The sequence below is a fragment of the Cimex lectularius genome, unplaced genomic scaffold (genome assembly GCF_000648675.2).
Source record: "Cimex lectularius strain Harlan isolate CLEC.00 unplaced genomic scaffold, Clec_2.1 scaffold104, whole genome shotgun sequence".
NCBI classification, from domain to species: Eukaryota; Metazoa; Arthropoda; class Insecta; order Hemiptera; family Cimicidae; genus Cimex; species Cimex lectularius.
The window spans coordinates 323,473-339,318 of NW_019392737.1; the positions used below are offsets into that span (position 1 = coordinate 323,473).

The window sequence follows — 15,846 nt, forward strand, 5'->3', positions numbered from 1 at the left end:
TATTAACATATTAAACACATTATATTAGTTGTACCACGATTTGAAGAAAATTTAAGCGATAATTATATTATACCGTAAATACCATGGATTAAACATTCATATGAGTTCGTATTTTCAGTGATAGTAAGGATTATTCGTGTGCTACAACAGAGCTTTGGCAATAAAAGAGAATTTTGGTTTAATATGACTGGTAGTCTACGTTGTACGATCGGGTACACCGATTTTGAATATTTCGAATCTAATACAATCTCCATTTGAAAATAGTATTGCAGGCAAACATAGTACAGAATTGGCCGTTTTATTAAGTCGCGAAGTAGAGAATTTTTATTATGCAGAATCTCTGTTCTAGTAAATTTTCAAAAACTGAACGTGTTGAGCATTGTATTTCAAGTATTAGCAGAATGTTATTTTAATAATAATAAAGTATGTAAACTTCTGTATAGAGATTGTTTTACTAGGGTATACTAAAAACGTATGGAAACTGAGATAACGAAACATCAGAAAACCTATATTCAATAAACTCAATTCTTGTTATTCGTAACCTCATTTAATGTAAAAACGATTTGTAATACGTTGGAGTATTCTAATTATTATTTTTCGTTTAATGACTGGGTTTCAAATTTTCTAAATTGACCGCAGGTAACAATGAATAAGGGGTCACATAGGAGATTGGTATTTTGATCCCACAGCCTTGAGTGGCGAGTAATAAATGGAAGCAGCGATTTTCTTTCGACAAGCCTTCTTGAGGTAATGCGCGAGGGGCGTGAACGAAGTAACAGCACATACATGTACACGTCAGTTTATTTGCCTGACGTTTTCCACAAAATTGGGCGAAATAGACTTGATGGAAAGACACCCGGTGCTTAAGCACTGCGTAGACACAAGAACAATTGAATTTGTTGAAAGCCAGTAGGCGGTATTTATCGACACCCCAAAATACCATAATTGACGGTATACATTTCGACTTGAACGCTTTTATTCAAATAAAATTTAATTTTTATAATATAAATATATAAATACAAAATTTATATTAAAAATATCATTTAAATAAAATGGCTTTTACTGAGAAATTATTTATGAATCCATACAAAAAGTTAGCACATTTTCGGCAATATCATAATTCCGTTCATCAAATTGAATCATTTTTGTTTTAAGCATTGTTTTGTATTGGCCAGAAGCTAATGAATGGGATCACTAAAAATATGTTACTACTTAGAAAGAGGGTAAAAGTTTTCCGGTTAATAATTATTACAATGACTAATAACGATAAAAATCATTAAAAAAAGAAACAAAAGCCACGACGGCACAATCGCTTTCGCCTTGGAGAAAGATTATAAAAGATGGAATCAATGCAGCCTTTCACACCTATAAAAGTTCTTGTTTTCATATTTTTTTAAAAGATACAATTATAAAAAATAGCCGGACGTGCGTAAACATAAATCAGTGTTATCTACGAAAGGAACAATACAGTCGTGCATAAATATTTCATGCACAGTGGATGGTTTTTCCATTCGGTAGCGCCAAAAAGGTGTACTGATATCAGTGATATACAAGGTCAAAAGAAAACGCACCCTGCTTCATTTGCTATTTTCTTTTCTCGTTTCAAAGATTAAATAGCTAGGCAGGTCGGGGTTAAACTGAAATATCTCGTAAATTTCATTACGATCTGTAACACTTTCAAATAATATGATGATTTGAAGAACGTATGAGTTCAAATTATTAAAACACCAAACTGCTCGGTCATTAAAATTTAAAGTTAACTGTTAATTTTTTAAATACTGTCATTCTACATTTTGGGTTGGAAAAGGTTTTCTTAGCCACTTTCGCCTCATTCATATTACCGAATAAACAAGGTTTGGGGACGGGTCAGTTTGGGTACGGTTCCGGTTGGGTTAGGCATGGTTAGGGTAAGGTTATGTTAGTGTAAGCTAGGCTAGGGTTAAGGACAGGTTAGGTTACCCATCAACGATTCTTTCTTTACGAACGCTAAAGCTCTCAGATTAGATAAAGCCTTTTGTAAGAATGTAAAGCCTTGTTCCTACGGCGTGTGGCTTGCCGAGTACTCACGGACTTGGATATTTCGCGCCCTGTCGTACTCCGGCCGCATTCATGTCGTGGAAAGGCTCGTGGCTACTAGTCATCTACTGCGTTTTTTTAATGATGTCATGAGCAAAATTGAATTCATTTCAGAATAAACCGGTACAATTTGTACTTGTCCGTCGAGCCCCCAATCCTTTGTTCCTTTGATTATTTGTCAACAATACGCGGGAAAAACTGAGCCACCTCGAGCAATAACGAATCTTCGTTCCCACGGGGTAGACAAACTTCAGACCAGGCACGCCAAGCCACACGCCATGGGAACAAAGTTTAATTTTTCTATGAAATTTTAACCCAATTGTTGACTAACCCTGTCATTTGTGCGATTTAAGGAGATTTTTATCCAATTTGCTTTGCTAAAATAGTAAAACCATTAGGCGATGGGTTAAGAAGAAGTTCCCGGTTCATCAGGACCGAGGCAGGAACTAAAGACATAACTCTTAACCTATGACGTCTAAGCTAGCTGCTAGGACATTGTAGACTCCAGAGGCTTATGTATAGACTGGAAGCAGCCGATAAAAGGGTGTGCAGATTGTCAAGAAGAAAAAAACAGAGGAATTTGTCATACATGGCAGAGTGGAAAAGAGAAGGCCGATAAATTAGCCAAAGAAAGTTGAATCAACCCTGCACCATTTTGCGGCATAGCAAATTGCCCGAAACAACAGATCAGAAATGAGTTTAAGATTAAGTTCTCGGTTCATAAGGACAGAAGCATACGGAAAATTTTATTAAAGCAGAAATTAAAGTCAGAACTACTAAACCTAGGATGTATATTCTAGAATGATAGTTGGACTGCTGTCTAGACACTGAAATCTCTGGAGGCATATTTGTAGGCTTGGAACAGCAGAAACCTGCCTGTGTAAGTATTGCCAGGGAAAAGAAACAGTTTTGCTTTTTGTGGTGCAAGACATGGCAGGCTGATATTCCCTACTCCGAGGTTTGGAAAAGTCCTGAAAGCTACACACGGGAGCCCTTAACAAAGCTTTCGAATCTGGTACAAATCCCTAAGCTTAAGAAAAAATTGAAGAACTACAATAGACCAATATCGGTCGAGGGGTAGTTAGTAAAGAGGCTCTTTTTAACCTTAACCTTACTATCTATTAAAAATGAAAGTATAAAAAGGATTTAAATATATTTATTCACAGCAAATCAGCATTGACTTCAAGTGTTAAATGGAATGAATTGGTATATCCAAGTAAAACAATATCGATTTACGCAGTATGGACTTTTTTCTTCCATCCATCGATCAAAATTTAAACAGGCGAGAAGGAACCTTTCTTTTTAATCCTGGTTATTAGTTTGGGCTTTTTCCTTTATTAAAAGGGAATCAACTTAGGTGTAGATTCTCGTACGCCCGAAGCGCTTTAACCACCTCGGGGATCCAAAGGGTAACATAAAACGGCAAGATAGCCGGGGAATATAATCCAGCATTTAGCACAATCGTAATCGGACTCCTTCCAATCCCGATGGATTAACGGATGAAAAGTCCCATCGGGTAATTAAGAAAATAAAATTCCACCGCTGAAAAATGAAAATTTTAAATATTTTCAATCTGTTTATCATAAATATTTGTGATTGTGCACGTATACATTCAGAAGTATGGAATAAGTAAAAGTGGAAAAAAATGAAATTCATGCTGGAAGCATCTTCTTATGAAATTTATTTTTTTTAAGTACAATATTAACTGATTATACCACAAATTAAACATTCCTCCACATTCAAAATTTTAATTTTACTGTTGATCCATTTTAGCCTTTAAACCATATTAATTGACTAATTATTAAGATAAATCGATAAAAAATTAATCTGTAAAATGGAAATTATATCCCTTTGGTATTAAACGGTGAATTAACTAGGCTTTTTTCGTTACAAATTCCACAACATCGATTAAGCCTTGTATATAATTAATAAATAACTAAACCCCACGGAAAACAGATGCGCATATTCATTGTTACTGACTTAACTGTTATTTAAATGTGTGTAGGTTCTTATAATGTTTAATTATTAATTGAAGATCTGGCCTTGATTTGAAGAGTTATTAATTTGTTGATATCTATGTCACTGATTTTTTTTTTTTCGATAAACGGTTAACCTACACAATTAAATTTAACGTAGTGTTAACATCGCTCTGTTATTTCCGTAAAATTCCAATTGACAATTGTATGAGATGAAAAATGAAACTTTTGCGATATTCATAAAAATCAAGTCATATTCTAAAGATATACAAAGTTCAAACATAAAGTACAAGAGGGAGTAAATTAACAAATCACAAAGAAAACGTACTTTAGCCTGGCTGAAGTTTGGATCTTTTATTAGTGAGTTATTGGTCGTTAGGGTACCTAAGGAGAAGTTTACGCGATTCAAAAATTGCGAGAGTTCAAAACAAAAATGTGAAAAGAATTTTGTTGAATGAGAAAAGTCGATGGGGTAAAGTTTTTGAGAGTTTTCAGAAATTAATGAAATCTTGATTATATAAGAAGTTTGTTCATTTTGGCAATCTCACTTACTAATAGAGCATTCTAAGGAAACATTCCTTTCGATTTTAGCAAAATTTATGAAAGGAATTTTCGTTTATTTTATTACAACCTTAAAAAAAATTGTATTTTAGGGCTACCAAGATCTTGATTTACGTGGTCGAGAAAAAACAAACTAAAATTGATAATAGTAAAGGGGGATATTTCACGACGTGTTGTATGTTTCAACAACAGTGGTTTGTGTGACTTCGGCGGACCTTGAAGTTATTTTCCACTGGTGCATCATCTCAAACTATTGACTCTCATTGAAATGTGGAGGTGGCCCATTTCGGCTTTCAGCCATGGCCGGTGGTCAGCAACGATTCCACCCAGTTTCGCGAGCAGTGGAAATGACAAAACACCAGGCCATAATTCAAATCCGATCAAGTGACTAATTGCAAACCCACGGGCATGACACTAGGGCCAACAGATAAGGCCGAGGAACTCCGATATCGAAAACAATAAAACAAAGCCTGTTGGGAGAGGTGTCAAAGAGATAGTTTATATTTTGTCGTGACGTGCTATTTAAATTAAATAAGTTAGCAGCATATGGTCTGACACAGTCCTTCAACGAGGAATTCAAGGTTTAGGCCTCGGAGCCGTATATTAAATCCACAAACCGACAGGGTGGATATTTGAAAACGCATCGATTTCTCCACCTTATATGAGGCCAGTATATCGCTCAGATACTTTATTTTACACAAACCAAAATTCTCTGGTTTATGTTGTAATATTATTATTGCTGAACGTGGCGAATTTATATGTAAAAATTCAACTATATTCAATGATTAACAGTAGTTTTTTCCAACGACAGAGTACATATAGCAAAAATAAAACAGCAGAAATGAAAATTCCTTTTTACAGAGAATATGGGTTTGAAAAAAGAGAGGGAAAGTAAGCGATTGTGAAAACGAGAGATTCAGATATATAACGTTGGACAAAAATGAAAGAAAATTTGGGAAGAAGAGTGAAATGGAGAAAGTAAAATATAGAACGTAAGAGAGAGAAAAAATGGGTGATGAGATGATTGATGAGCTGATTAGTTAAGGGGAAACAATAAATCACATGAGACGGATTGTTCTACTACATAACATGAAACGAGAGAGAAGCAAAAAGAGAAAGAGAGAGAGAAGAACAGACAGAGCGAGAACAGAAACACAAAGAAAGAAGTAGACAAAAAATGAAAGAAAAATAAAGTAACCTATAATCCGGCGCATAGTGAAATCGAACTACTCAAATATAGAAAATGGGAAATAAAAAAGTAGAAAGTAAGTGAGATGACAAAATAAAAAGTGATATGAATTAGTTAGTTAATCTGGTACAGTAAGGTATCATGGAATGGATATTTTTACTGCATAACGAAATTTTTAAATGCGATTTTTCTCATTGAAAGTCGTAAGCCCCCTGGGTGGATTCAAAGAAGAATCTAACTAGTAAAGCCCTTAATTTTGGAAACCAACTCGAAAAACCGACAAAAACGATATTTTTTGAAATTGGATTTTTTCATTTAAAACGTTCTAGTGGGAAGACTTTAAGAGGATTTTAAAAATACTCAAATATAAACGGGGGAAAGAAAAAAGTTGAGAGTAAGCGGGATAAAAAAGTAGAAAGTGAGATGAATATATCCTTTAGTTAACCTGGTAAAGTCAAGGAATGGATCTTTTTACTGCATAATGTGGGGAGAGAGAGAGAGAGAGAGAGAGAGAGAGAGAGAGAGAGAGAGAGNGTGAGAGAGAGAGGGAGAGAGAGAGAGGGAGAGAGAGAGAGAAAGAGAAAGAAAAGAAAAGAGAGAGCGAGGTAGAGAGGATAAGAGTGTTTGACAGAATATAAAACACATTTTCAAAATTTTATATATCATAAAATATCGTGAGATTTTTTATTGAGATTTGCTTGGTGATGAACTAGTATTGCTGTTACTTTTTCAGTCAACCTGGTCTGGATGAGTCACTGTAGTTTGTTTTCAGTTAGAAGTCAAGCAAGTAGACAGCATTAATCATAAACGACCAAACTACATATTGTATAATTTCTAAATAAATGAAAGAACATGAAATGAGTTGCCATTTTATTTACAATATAGTACAACTCAACAAAATTTACTTGAGTACTGTAATATAACTATTTTCTTCGTTGATTTTGTGCATGTCTAAACACGTTCTACAACCAAACAAGCATTATAAGTGTTACTTACAATTTATACCTTATACACACACTTACACGCTTATATTAAAAACCACAATCTTTTATAGCATTGCAGTTTATTAATGATAATAAAATGAAATGTTTAAATAAAATTGCGTTAGTGATGTAGCCAAGAATTAAGAATAAGACCGACCTTTTACCATCTAAAATTGCCTTATTTTCATATCCTATTAATTTGCAACTAGATACAGCAGAAGGTACAGATATTGGGATAAATGGTTACAGTTAAAATTAATCCTCTCAAGAACCCTACGTTTGATAAGTTGTTACTGAATCATTCCTAATGACTTCTTGATTATATATCGTATAAAGATCGTCGAATGCTATTTAGCCATTGCAAATATTTGTTAACAATACTTTTCAATATTTTGGATTCATATTTTTAATAATGTGTGGTATTTAGTGACCGTTAGTTGATGATTATTTGGAGATTGTGAGATGCGATCTGGATGTGCTATTATGGTGTGACGTGTTGACAGTGCCTACACATGACACATCTACACAGATCACAAACCCTTTGAGCCCTGAAGATGATCTCAATAAAGATCGAAACGTTGGCACGATAAAGAAAATGTTTTACTGGACCTACGTCACACCAGACAGCATCCCACCATCTCCAAATAATCATTTTTGATAATAATCGTTGTCTATGAGCCTAAGACAAAAGTAGTTATATAAAATAGAATGTTTGATTATGAAAATTACTTACTACGTTTAATTGAACTAAATGTTATATTGTTAACAGAAAAAGCGATGTGTTGTTATCCAATAGTTTGCTTTTATCTCATTGTCAACCGGGCTTAAACGCAAACGATCACCGAGGAGAAATAATGCAAAACGAGTTTGTGTTATTTGGAAAACCACGCTGCAGAGGCTAGTTATCACAATAAAAAATTATGATATAGTTGGAACGTGGATTCTGTTGTTCATAGTGAAAGTATCGTACTATCTCAAGATAAATCATGTTTCCGGCTGAAACGTGATGTCGGAGGCGTAGTATTCTCTGGAAGTGCACGTTTGAGCTTGATCTATCTATTTCGCACTTGAATGTAAGACATTTACAAGTTAAATTGTCCCCGAGGCAACCATTCGAGACCCCTGAACGCGTCGTCCCTTTAACCGCAATCTCAAATCTAAGTACAACCAAGTCTGTCGGACGGGAAAAAATTTAAATTTCAGATAAACGTTATAGGTTGTTCAAATCCTTTGTACAAAAGGAATTACGGCAAAAAGAAAAGTAAAAACAGCCTATCAACACGTTATACCTCATACGTAACCAAACCTTTACTGATTTAGAAACAAAATGAAAATTCGGCATTAAATCTCCATAATATTTTTATTTGCTTTTGTTTTGGATAAATGGACGATGCACGATCTACCCAACGTTAGTGCCAGACGGCGTAATAAAATATTATGAGGACATAACATCTAAAATACGCCTGCATAACTTAGTGAATTCAAAATGTACACCGCAGGAAAAAAAACATATAAAAACTATGTGGAAAAATAAACTGAATTTATGATATAAAATGATTTCAGATACGCGTTCTATGGAGGGCAGACTAAAAAATATTTTTGTTTACACTGGTTTACTTCCATATCGGAAGACCTGCTCATATTTTTGGGGATTTTATTTGAGATTCAACGCTAACCGGCTCAGTTAAACTTTAAGTTATTGTTTCAATTTTAGAATTGTAGCCAAAAGGAAACACCCGACAATTCTACTTAGCCAGCTTCCATTATAGGAAACTCCGGAGCTTTCGAGTTTCCGACCGGGATTTAAGTTATATCCTTTTGGGAATACTGGGGCGTCGCTTTCTGATATCTAAACCAGTTTAAAACATGTTAGAATTCCCCAAACGCGGTTGCGGCCGGTCAAATCCGCTGGATGGATTAGTGGAAAAATTCCATTTGTTCATGGCCTATTTGTTGAAGGTTTTGTTTAATCGTGCTTTTAACTTTTCAAAGCGTTCCCCGTACTAAAAAATCTTCAAAACCTTTATAAATCGTTCCAAATGATCATAAAGAGAATTCCCAGAACATTTGCTCATTCAGTGGCCAACTATGAAAATGTGTTTATTAATGTTTTGTTATTTACAGTCTATTATGTTATATTTCATTTGGCGCGAAGTGCAAAAGAATTAATAATTGGATAAAAATTCACGTTAAGTAAATATTTCTTTACTCCCAGCATATTCGTTTTGAAAGTACTTCGTTCTCATTCTATTTAGCCAAACAAAGAAAAATTATTTTTACTTTTCTGTCGTATACATATGTTATTAAAAATTGTCAATTAGGATTTTTGAAACACTACGCCAATATTTATTATTAGACTTTTAGCTATCTAGAATAAAATGTTCCTCAAAATATAACCGGTTTACTGTTTCTGTGTATTGTTTTGTAAACAATCTGTTTAAATATTTTTAAATTATTAATTTATTTAAAACATTTTCTTAATATTAACTTTAAATATTAGGCAAAAATCAAGAAAACATTTCCGGGAATAAATACTATTAGCAATAATTCTTAGCACAACAATGAAGCATAGTAGAATATTTTTAATTGTATTTGTTTAAAAAAATATATTTATAAATTTTATTAGGGGTTGAAAGGGTTGAAATAAAATAAAACAGTTGCCGTTGTGAGATTTTTCTGCATGAATTCGCCATCCTTAGGTAATTTTCTTCCCAATATTACTTTTTGTAAGGGGGGTTGTTTACATATTTCTCTTCGGTTCAACTGTTTTACGTCTGCACTTCAATATTTAAATAATACGTGAATCACAACGAAATCGGGACGTATATAATTTGTTATTTTGTAACGTTTGTAATTAAAATAAAAACTTTAAAAAATAAATAAATAAAATTGTCACCTAAATAAGTGCTGTTGGTAAGTACCCATAGGACCTTAAGAGGGTCGACCATTTGTCGAATTTGGAATCACATCACAATCACTGACACATCACTGTCACAATATTTTTGGCGCGTTTCGGATTAAAATTCTCCCCCCGGTTGCCACCAATGGGCTCCAGTTGGTGTGGGTCACTGCACGTTACTGGTGGCAGCTCCTTGCCGATTCCCCCGACTCCTATAAGCGCAAGCGTGCAAAAACCCACTTCCCCAGACGTAGCGCTCCTGAATTAAAGCGATACTCTTTTGACGGAGCGTCTTTATAAAATTATTAATCAAACTCGTCTATGAATAAAAAAGAAAAGAAATGATTACTTTTTCGTAAAAAATAGTAGACTTTGAACAATTTTCTTACAAATGTATAAAACATTAGCAATTCAAATAAAACACGTGCATTGTCTTAATGACCTAATCCGTAAAAAGTACCATTGCTCTAAGTAACAAAATGGCATGAAAACTGAATAATAATTTTGCCATGATAAACCTGTAACTCAGTTCTAAATCTCGAGAATACCTTTGCTTAGAAGTAATATAATTTAATAAGTTAAAAATGAATGCGGTTTTTAAGATTCCGTAACAACAGTTACATTCTTGTTTACAAACAAGTGCAATATATTTATTTTGGATTAGTTCGCTTGGGCCATTTTCCTTCGATCCGTACTCATGATGGATTTCGGCGAAGCGGGGGAGATGAAGGTTTTGGAGAAAATATAACTCAGAAGAGAAATACTCGCCCATTTTCTCATCCGCTGAGTGAATGCCGGTTAAATCTCCAATAATTTGCATACAAAAACACAATTGAGGTTTGAGCGGGATTTTCAATAAATTAAAATAACAACATTCCTCAACAAGAAAACGGACGCTGCTTTTACATGAGCAGAGATTTGTCGAGACTTCAATTCGGGCGGAGGGAGGGTCAATTTTGCAAATTACTCACGGTTCTGATGTTATTTATTAAAATATAAGTATTAAATTTTCTTCTAACCATTAAACTTCAATCGACATTGTAAACCAACTTCATTGTTTGTTGAAATATTCCCCATCCAACCTGCAATTTTAATTTTCACAACTTGCGAACAATAAATACAGAAGGAAATATCTACAAATCTAAAGAAAACATGATACATTCACAAAATATGTAGTGATGAATACGCAAAATTAAATACTATTCATAGAATTTTTTTATGAAAATTGAAATAAGATTAATTGTACTAATTATTTGATCATAATCATGCAATATGCTCTTAGTTGCAAGATTGTACGTGGGAAACGAGGAAACTTTTTGTTGATAGGTAAATATTCATCGAAGAAATTTAACTAATTTGAAAAATTGGTTTAGGGAGATTCGCAACTAGCTCCAACCACCATAGTTGATAAGCCACCAGTATGCCAGGAATTTGCAATATATATATATANATATATATATATATACAGCGGTAAGAGATTTAACATAACTTTCTCATAAAGCTGAGAAATGACACGATCTATGTTATTTTAAATGATAATTCCATATTTTTATTGTGCAATTGGATTCTAGAGCTCATTTTTTGCCACTTTTACTGAGAGGAAAATTTTGATAGGATCTACCATTTCAGAGTTATGGTCGATTTTTGTTTATTTTGCAAGCAAAAAATGTGTCCTCACTTGTTTTAACCGACTTATGCTATTATCATCCGTTTTGTTTTAGCTTTCTTAAATAATTGCAAATATGCATTTACAAATATCAATATTTCGATGTTGTCATGTTAGTTAAATTTCGAATATCAATGACTCTCTTGTCGTAATTTTTGTTTTTGGTATTTTCTCGAAGTTTTTCATGTTGAAATCACTTGCATTCCATCGCGTAGAATAATGAGTGTTCATTTCATGTTCTGCTTTACAGAAAAAATGTATACAAGCTTGTAGAACAGAGATATGTTTGTTGCTTTTGGTGGTGCTGGGCAGAGAATTTGGGTAAGCATTGGCCATTTACTTATGCTAACTCCAACCAAACACGTCCGGTAGTAACGACCGAAAAAAGGCAAAAAAAGCGAATGCGAAAGGTGGTAGGTTGAGATGGGGAGTTGATGTCCGAGAGAATCGAAGTCACGATAGCTCAAGTAGTTAAAGGAGCGGCGTATTGAGCCGAAGGTCGTGGGTTCGAATCCCGCTCTTCACACACTACCTTGTTCATCTTAACCAAGACCTTACATAAACTACATACACACACCAGACTTTGTTCACAGTATCCCAGAGTGCCCAATATTCCTAGGAGAAATTGAGGATAAGCCACTTCATACACACAAACAAATTACGTTTTTTGCCCCAGAGTATTCTATATTGTCAGGGTAGTAGGGGTAAAACCCAACATTCACACTACTCCAGAGTACTCAATATTTCTCGGGGTAATTTGAGATAATTATTAATAATTCACGCAAATTAATACATTCGTACCAATAAATACACACACACACACACTCATATATATGAAAAATATGTATGGCTCTGAGAGATTGAATCAGCCAGTGATCCATGCTTGCTGCTGTGATGATACGATACCAACTTACGATAGTATAGTTTTTATACATATACCGATATAATTGTTTAAAATATGTTTTTCTCCTTTTGCTATACACTATTGGAAGGTTACAATAAAGAATTTCATTTTATTCTGCCTAGGATAAAAAATAATATACAAAATGGTATTTAATGAGATATATAAAAAATAACAACAACTAAAAATACGCGTTCAATAAAAGAGATCAAAAGAATTGTAGCTGAAAAGACAATTGGGGTTGAATGAACCATTTAATGACCTTAAGTTCAAATAGTTATGACAATATAAAATTTTTTAAAAAATTATTTCTCGTCGATGAACGAATTTAAAAATGAATAGTACCTCTACGTTTTATCCAAATTCAATGCAACTACAACCGGTCGAAAAGGTAATTCCTATTCTTTCGACTTATTTAAACGAAGTTAAGAGGTTATGTTTTTACAAATCATAAGGGTGAATTCAACAAAAACTTTTAAACGTTTTATTTGGTATCTGTGCCATTATTTTTGATATAATATTGTTAGAGACTGTACAAAAACAATTAGAATATTTTCTTTTCTTCGAATCCTATTCGGCAATTCCTACCAAATGACATTGTATAGCCATAAAGAACAAAACATAAAAAATAAAGGTTTTGATAGCATGGCAACGACAAATTCAATATCATGGAAACAGCAGAAATATTTTATAAACAAACTAATTGATTTTTTTATTATCTTATGAAAACGTTTGAACAAAACTGTATGATAAAATCGCTTATTTAATCAAATAAGTGCGATGATTTAAGCTTTATTATGCAATATTTCTTATTTAGACAATTAGTTTTAAAATATAACTTATCTTTTAGCGGATGAGTTAGGACATTCGGCGGTACTATTTCATTTTAAAAATATTGAAAAATCAGTTCGAAATAACATTTAAAGAACTGATAAAAAGCAGAAAAAACCAAAGACTTTTCATTATGTTGAGCAAGGATCCGTAAAAATTGAGAAATTAGAGCAACAAACAAATCTGAGAAAAATCCCCCAGTGGAAATTGCTCTGGAAACAATATGTCTTTTCTGACCGTTGTCTTTTTTCATACTGTCAGACTGTTTAATTTCCCAGAATTTCTCGTTCCGCGCCAACGAATTCTACCCGTCTTCAATGAGACGAATATAGTGATAGAGAAAGGACAAAACCCTAAAGACAAAGAGCCAATCTATACAGAACTGTAGATTAAAGGTTTTAGAAGTGATTAAACATTTCCCCCAATACAATAGCACTAATCGCAAAATGAAAGAGGTCAAAAATCTTTTATTAATAATTTTTTTGAACGGTTTCATTTCACGGAGTCCCAAATAAAACTGTAATATTTACAAGGGGTTACATTTTTAAAGATATTTCGAGTGATTTAAGTTGGTAAGACTTTTTTGTACTTGTTATAATATAAAGGATTTAATTTTGGCTCTATAGAACGGAAAGCTTGGGATTGATGAAAACATCTTTCTAAACGAGGTGAAAAGCAGATAAGGAGGAACCTCCCCTTCTTCGGTCAATGTGCCAATTAATACCCTTATTTAATTAAGTACTGAACGAGTGAAACAAATTGTGCAAAGACGTTGAATAATTGCTCTTAAGAACAGATTTTGTGATCAATGCCGAAATGGATAATATTGATAAGTAATTCAATTTTCTATTACCGGACCTGGCCGACGCACATTAAATCAATTATTCCTTGGCGATTTGTAACGTCTGCCTAAAATGGATGAACTACTAAAACGAGACATATTTTTCCACGGCCTTCCCTACTTCTACGTCTCATAAGCATTATTTCGTCCTCTCGTATTTTCCGCGAGCTTTCATTTCGCAAGGACCGTAATTATCCCTGGCTAATGCTTTATCCTCATCCCATCCTTGTTTTCCGGGCCTACTTTGAATTCAAATGGAAATTTTCGAGCTTATTATACACGGCCGTTTATGGCAAAAAATTGTGATGGAGATAAATTCTTGGCAAATATTCGTCATAAATAAGTTTCATTAGGATGAGATAATAGGATTAGTTAAAAAAGATATTTTGTAACCTTCCACATTAGAATTTTATGGTCTACTATAAGCATGAATTGTAATGTATTACGGAAACCACGTAAAAAACATTATCATAGACGGAAATAGGGTTTAGCCAATTTAAGCTTTCTTATAGTTAAAGTATCTAAAGTGTATATCTTAAATAAACAAAAAATAGTACGATAAATCATAAGATTTTCATTACAGCAAAATAACATATTCACAATTATTAGTATTGCTTTATTTTGCTCACGCGGAAAAAATAAAAAACATTTTTTAGATATACCTCTTCTTGATAGCCACCAGAGCATATAAAATGTCATCGACAGATATTATTATTAAGCCAAACTAAATCTTTACTCCCAGTTTATTTTTTCTCACGATAGATGGAAGAGACAAATAATATTTTGCCACAGTTCGTATCAGTAGCATGCGGACGGCAAAGAGGGAACGAGTTTATCAGGACAGATTTCTTGTTTATTTTAAAACGAACTGTTGAAACTTTACTTTAACTCAGCCTTATTAAGAAGGTTTATACCATTTCAACGACTCCTCCAAATTACCTTGTAAACGAGTTATCCAATTTTTAAAGTTTTGGCGCATTCCTTTTTGTAAAGAAACTTTTAAACTCCAAAGAGACAAAATTGAATGGCAAAAAAGAGTTCAAATTTATTAACGAATTAATAAAGAGGTGAGACATTGTTTACTAGCAATGCCTTCATTCTGATTTCTATAGTAGTTACTACAAAATGTATTTAACTAAAAATATCCAATATAAAGTTGGATCGATAAGATCCAGCCTACCCGACTTCAACTATTTCCATTAAAACATTGAATGTTTCAACTCCAGTCACTAAACAACAATTTTAAAAGGCACTTCTCAGTTTGAGACAAATTGACAAGTAGCATTCTTCCTTTGCAAAGGTAAGCCCTTTATTCCGCAAGAGTGGCGTTAGGAAATCTTGCACAGATTGTGGAGAGATCATCCTTTGTTATCAGGGCCGATTCGATTCTAACAACATACTACCTACAACCAACAAAATCTCCTGTGATCTGTGAAAAAGCCAATACTGGCTGGGATAAAAACAAAACGTCTTGTACATTCTTTAGTATCGATAGTTGATTTTAAACTACCGAAATGAATAGTCATTTTTTGTCATTTAATCCCAAATAAAATTAAACGGAGGGCCATATCCACTAGGCCACCGCGGTCCCTAAAAACAAAGAAATTTTGCCTTGATCAAATTTATGAAGTTCATCCCGAAGTGACATTCTTTCTAAACTCCGTAACGATGCGATATGGTTTGAAATGTTTTATTTTAGAAACCTGCTGTGAATATTTAATTTAAGTATATAATTTAATTTACTGCTAAATGAAATTTATTTATCAACAAGATACGCTAATTTAGGGCAATTATTGATGTCACATTCGTTTTTTTCATTTTATGACAGCAACGAGCAAATAAAATTAATAACGTAATTAAATGTTTCCAAACGGAAGATTAACCATAATGTCACAATTGTATTATGGCCAGTGATGGCTGTCT

The 15,846-nt window shown here is 33.5% G+C and overlaps 1 protein-coding gene across 11 annotated transcripts in view; it reads right to left on the minus strand.

Annotated features, from left to right (window-relative positions):
* Nucleotides 1–15,846, minus strand: part of LOC106665649 (neural-cadherin) — a 538,139-nt gene that overhangs the window by 181,125 nt on the left and 341,168 nt on the right. Inside the window, exon 1 of one of the 11 annotated variants that reach the window (XM_024226990.1) lies at nucleotides 9,682–9,941. The exons of the other annotated variants lie outside the window; for them this stretch is intronic. Within the exon in view, the coding sequence (XP_024082758.1) occupies nucleotides 9,682–9,733 (52 nt within the window). The 5' untranslated portion in view covers nucleotides 9,734–9,941. Of the gene's footprint in view, nucleotides 1–9,681; nucleotides 9,942–15,846 lie in introns of those variants that run through there. 11 annotated transcript variants of the gene reach the window in all.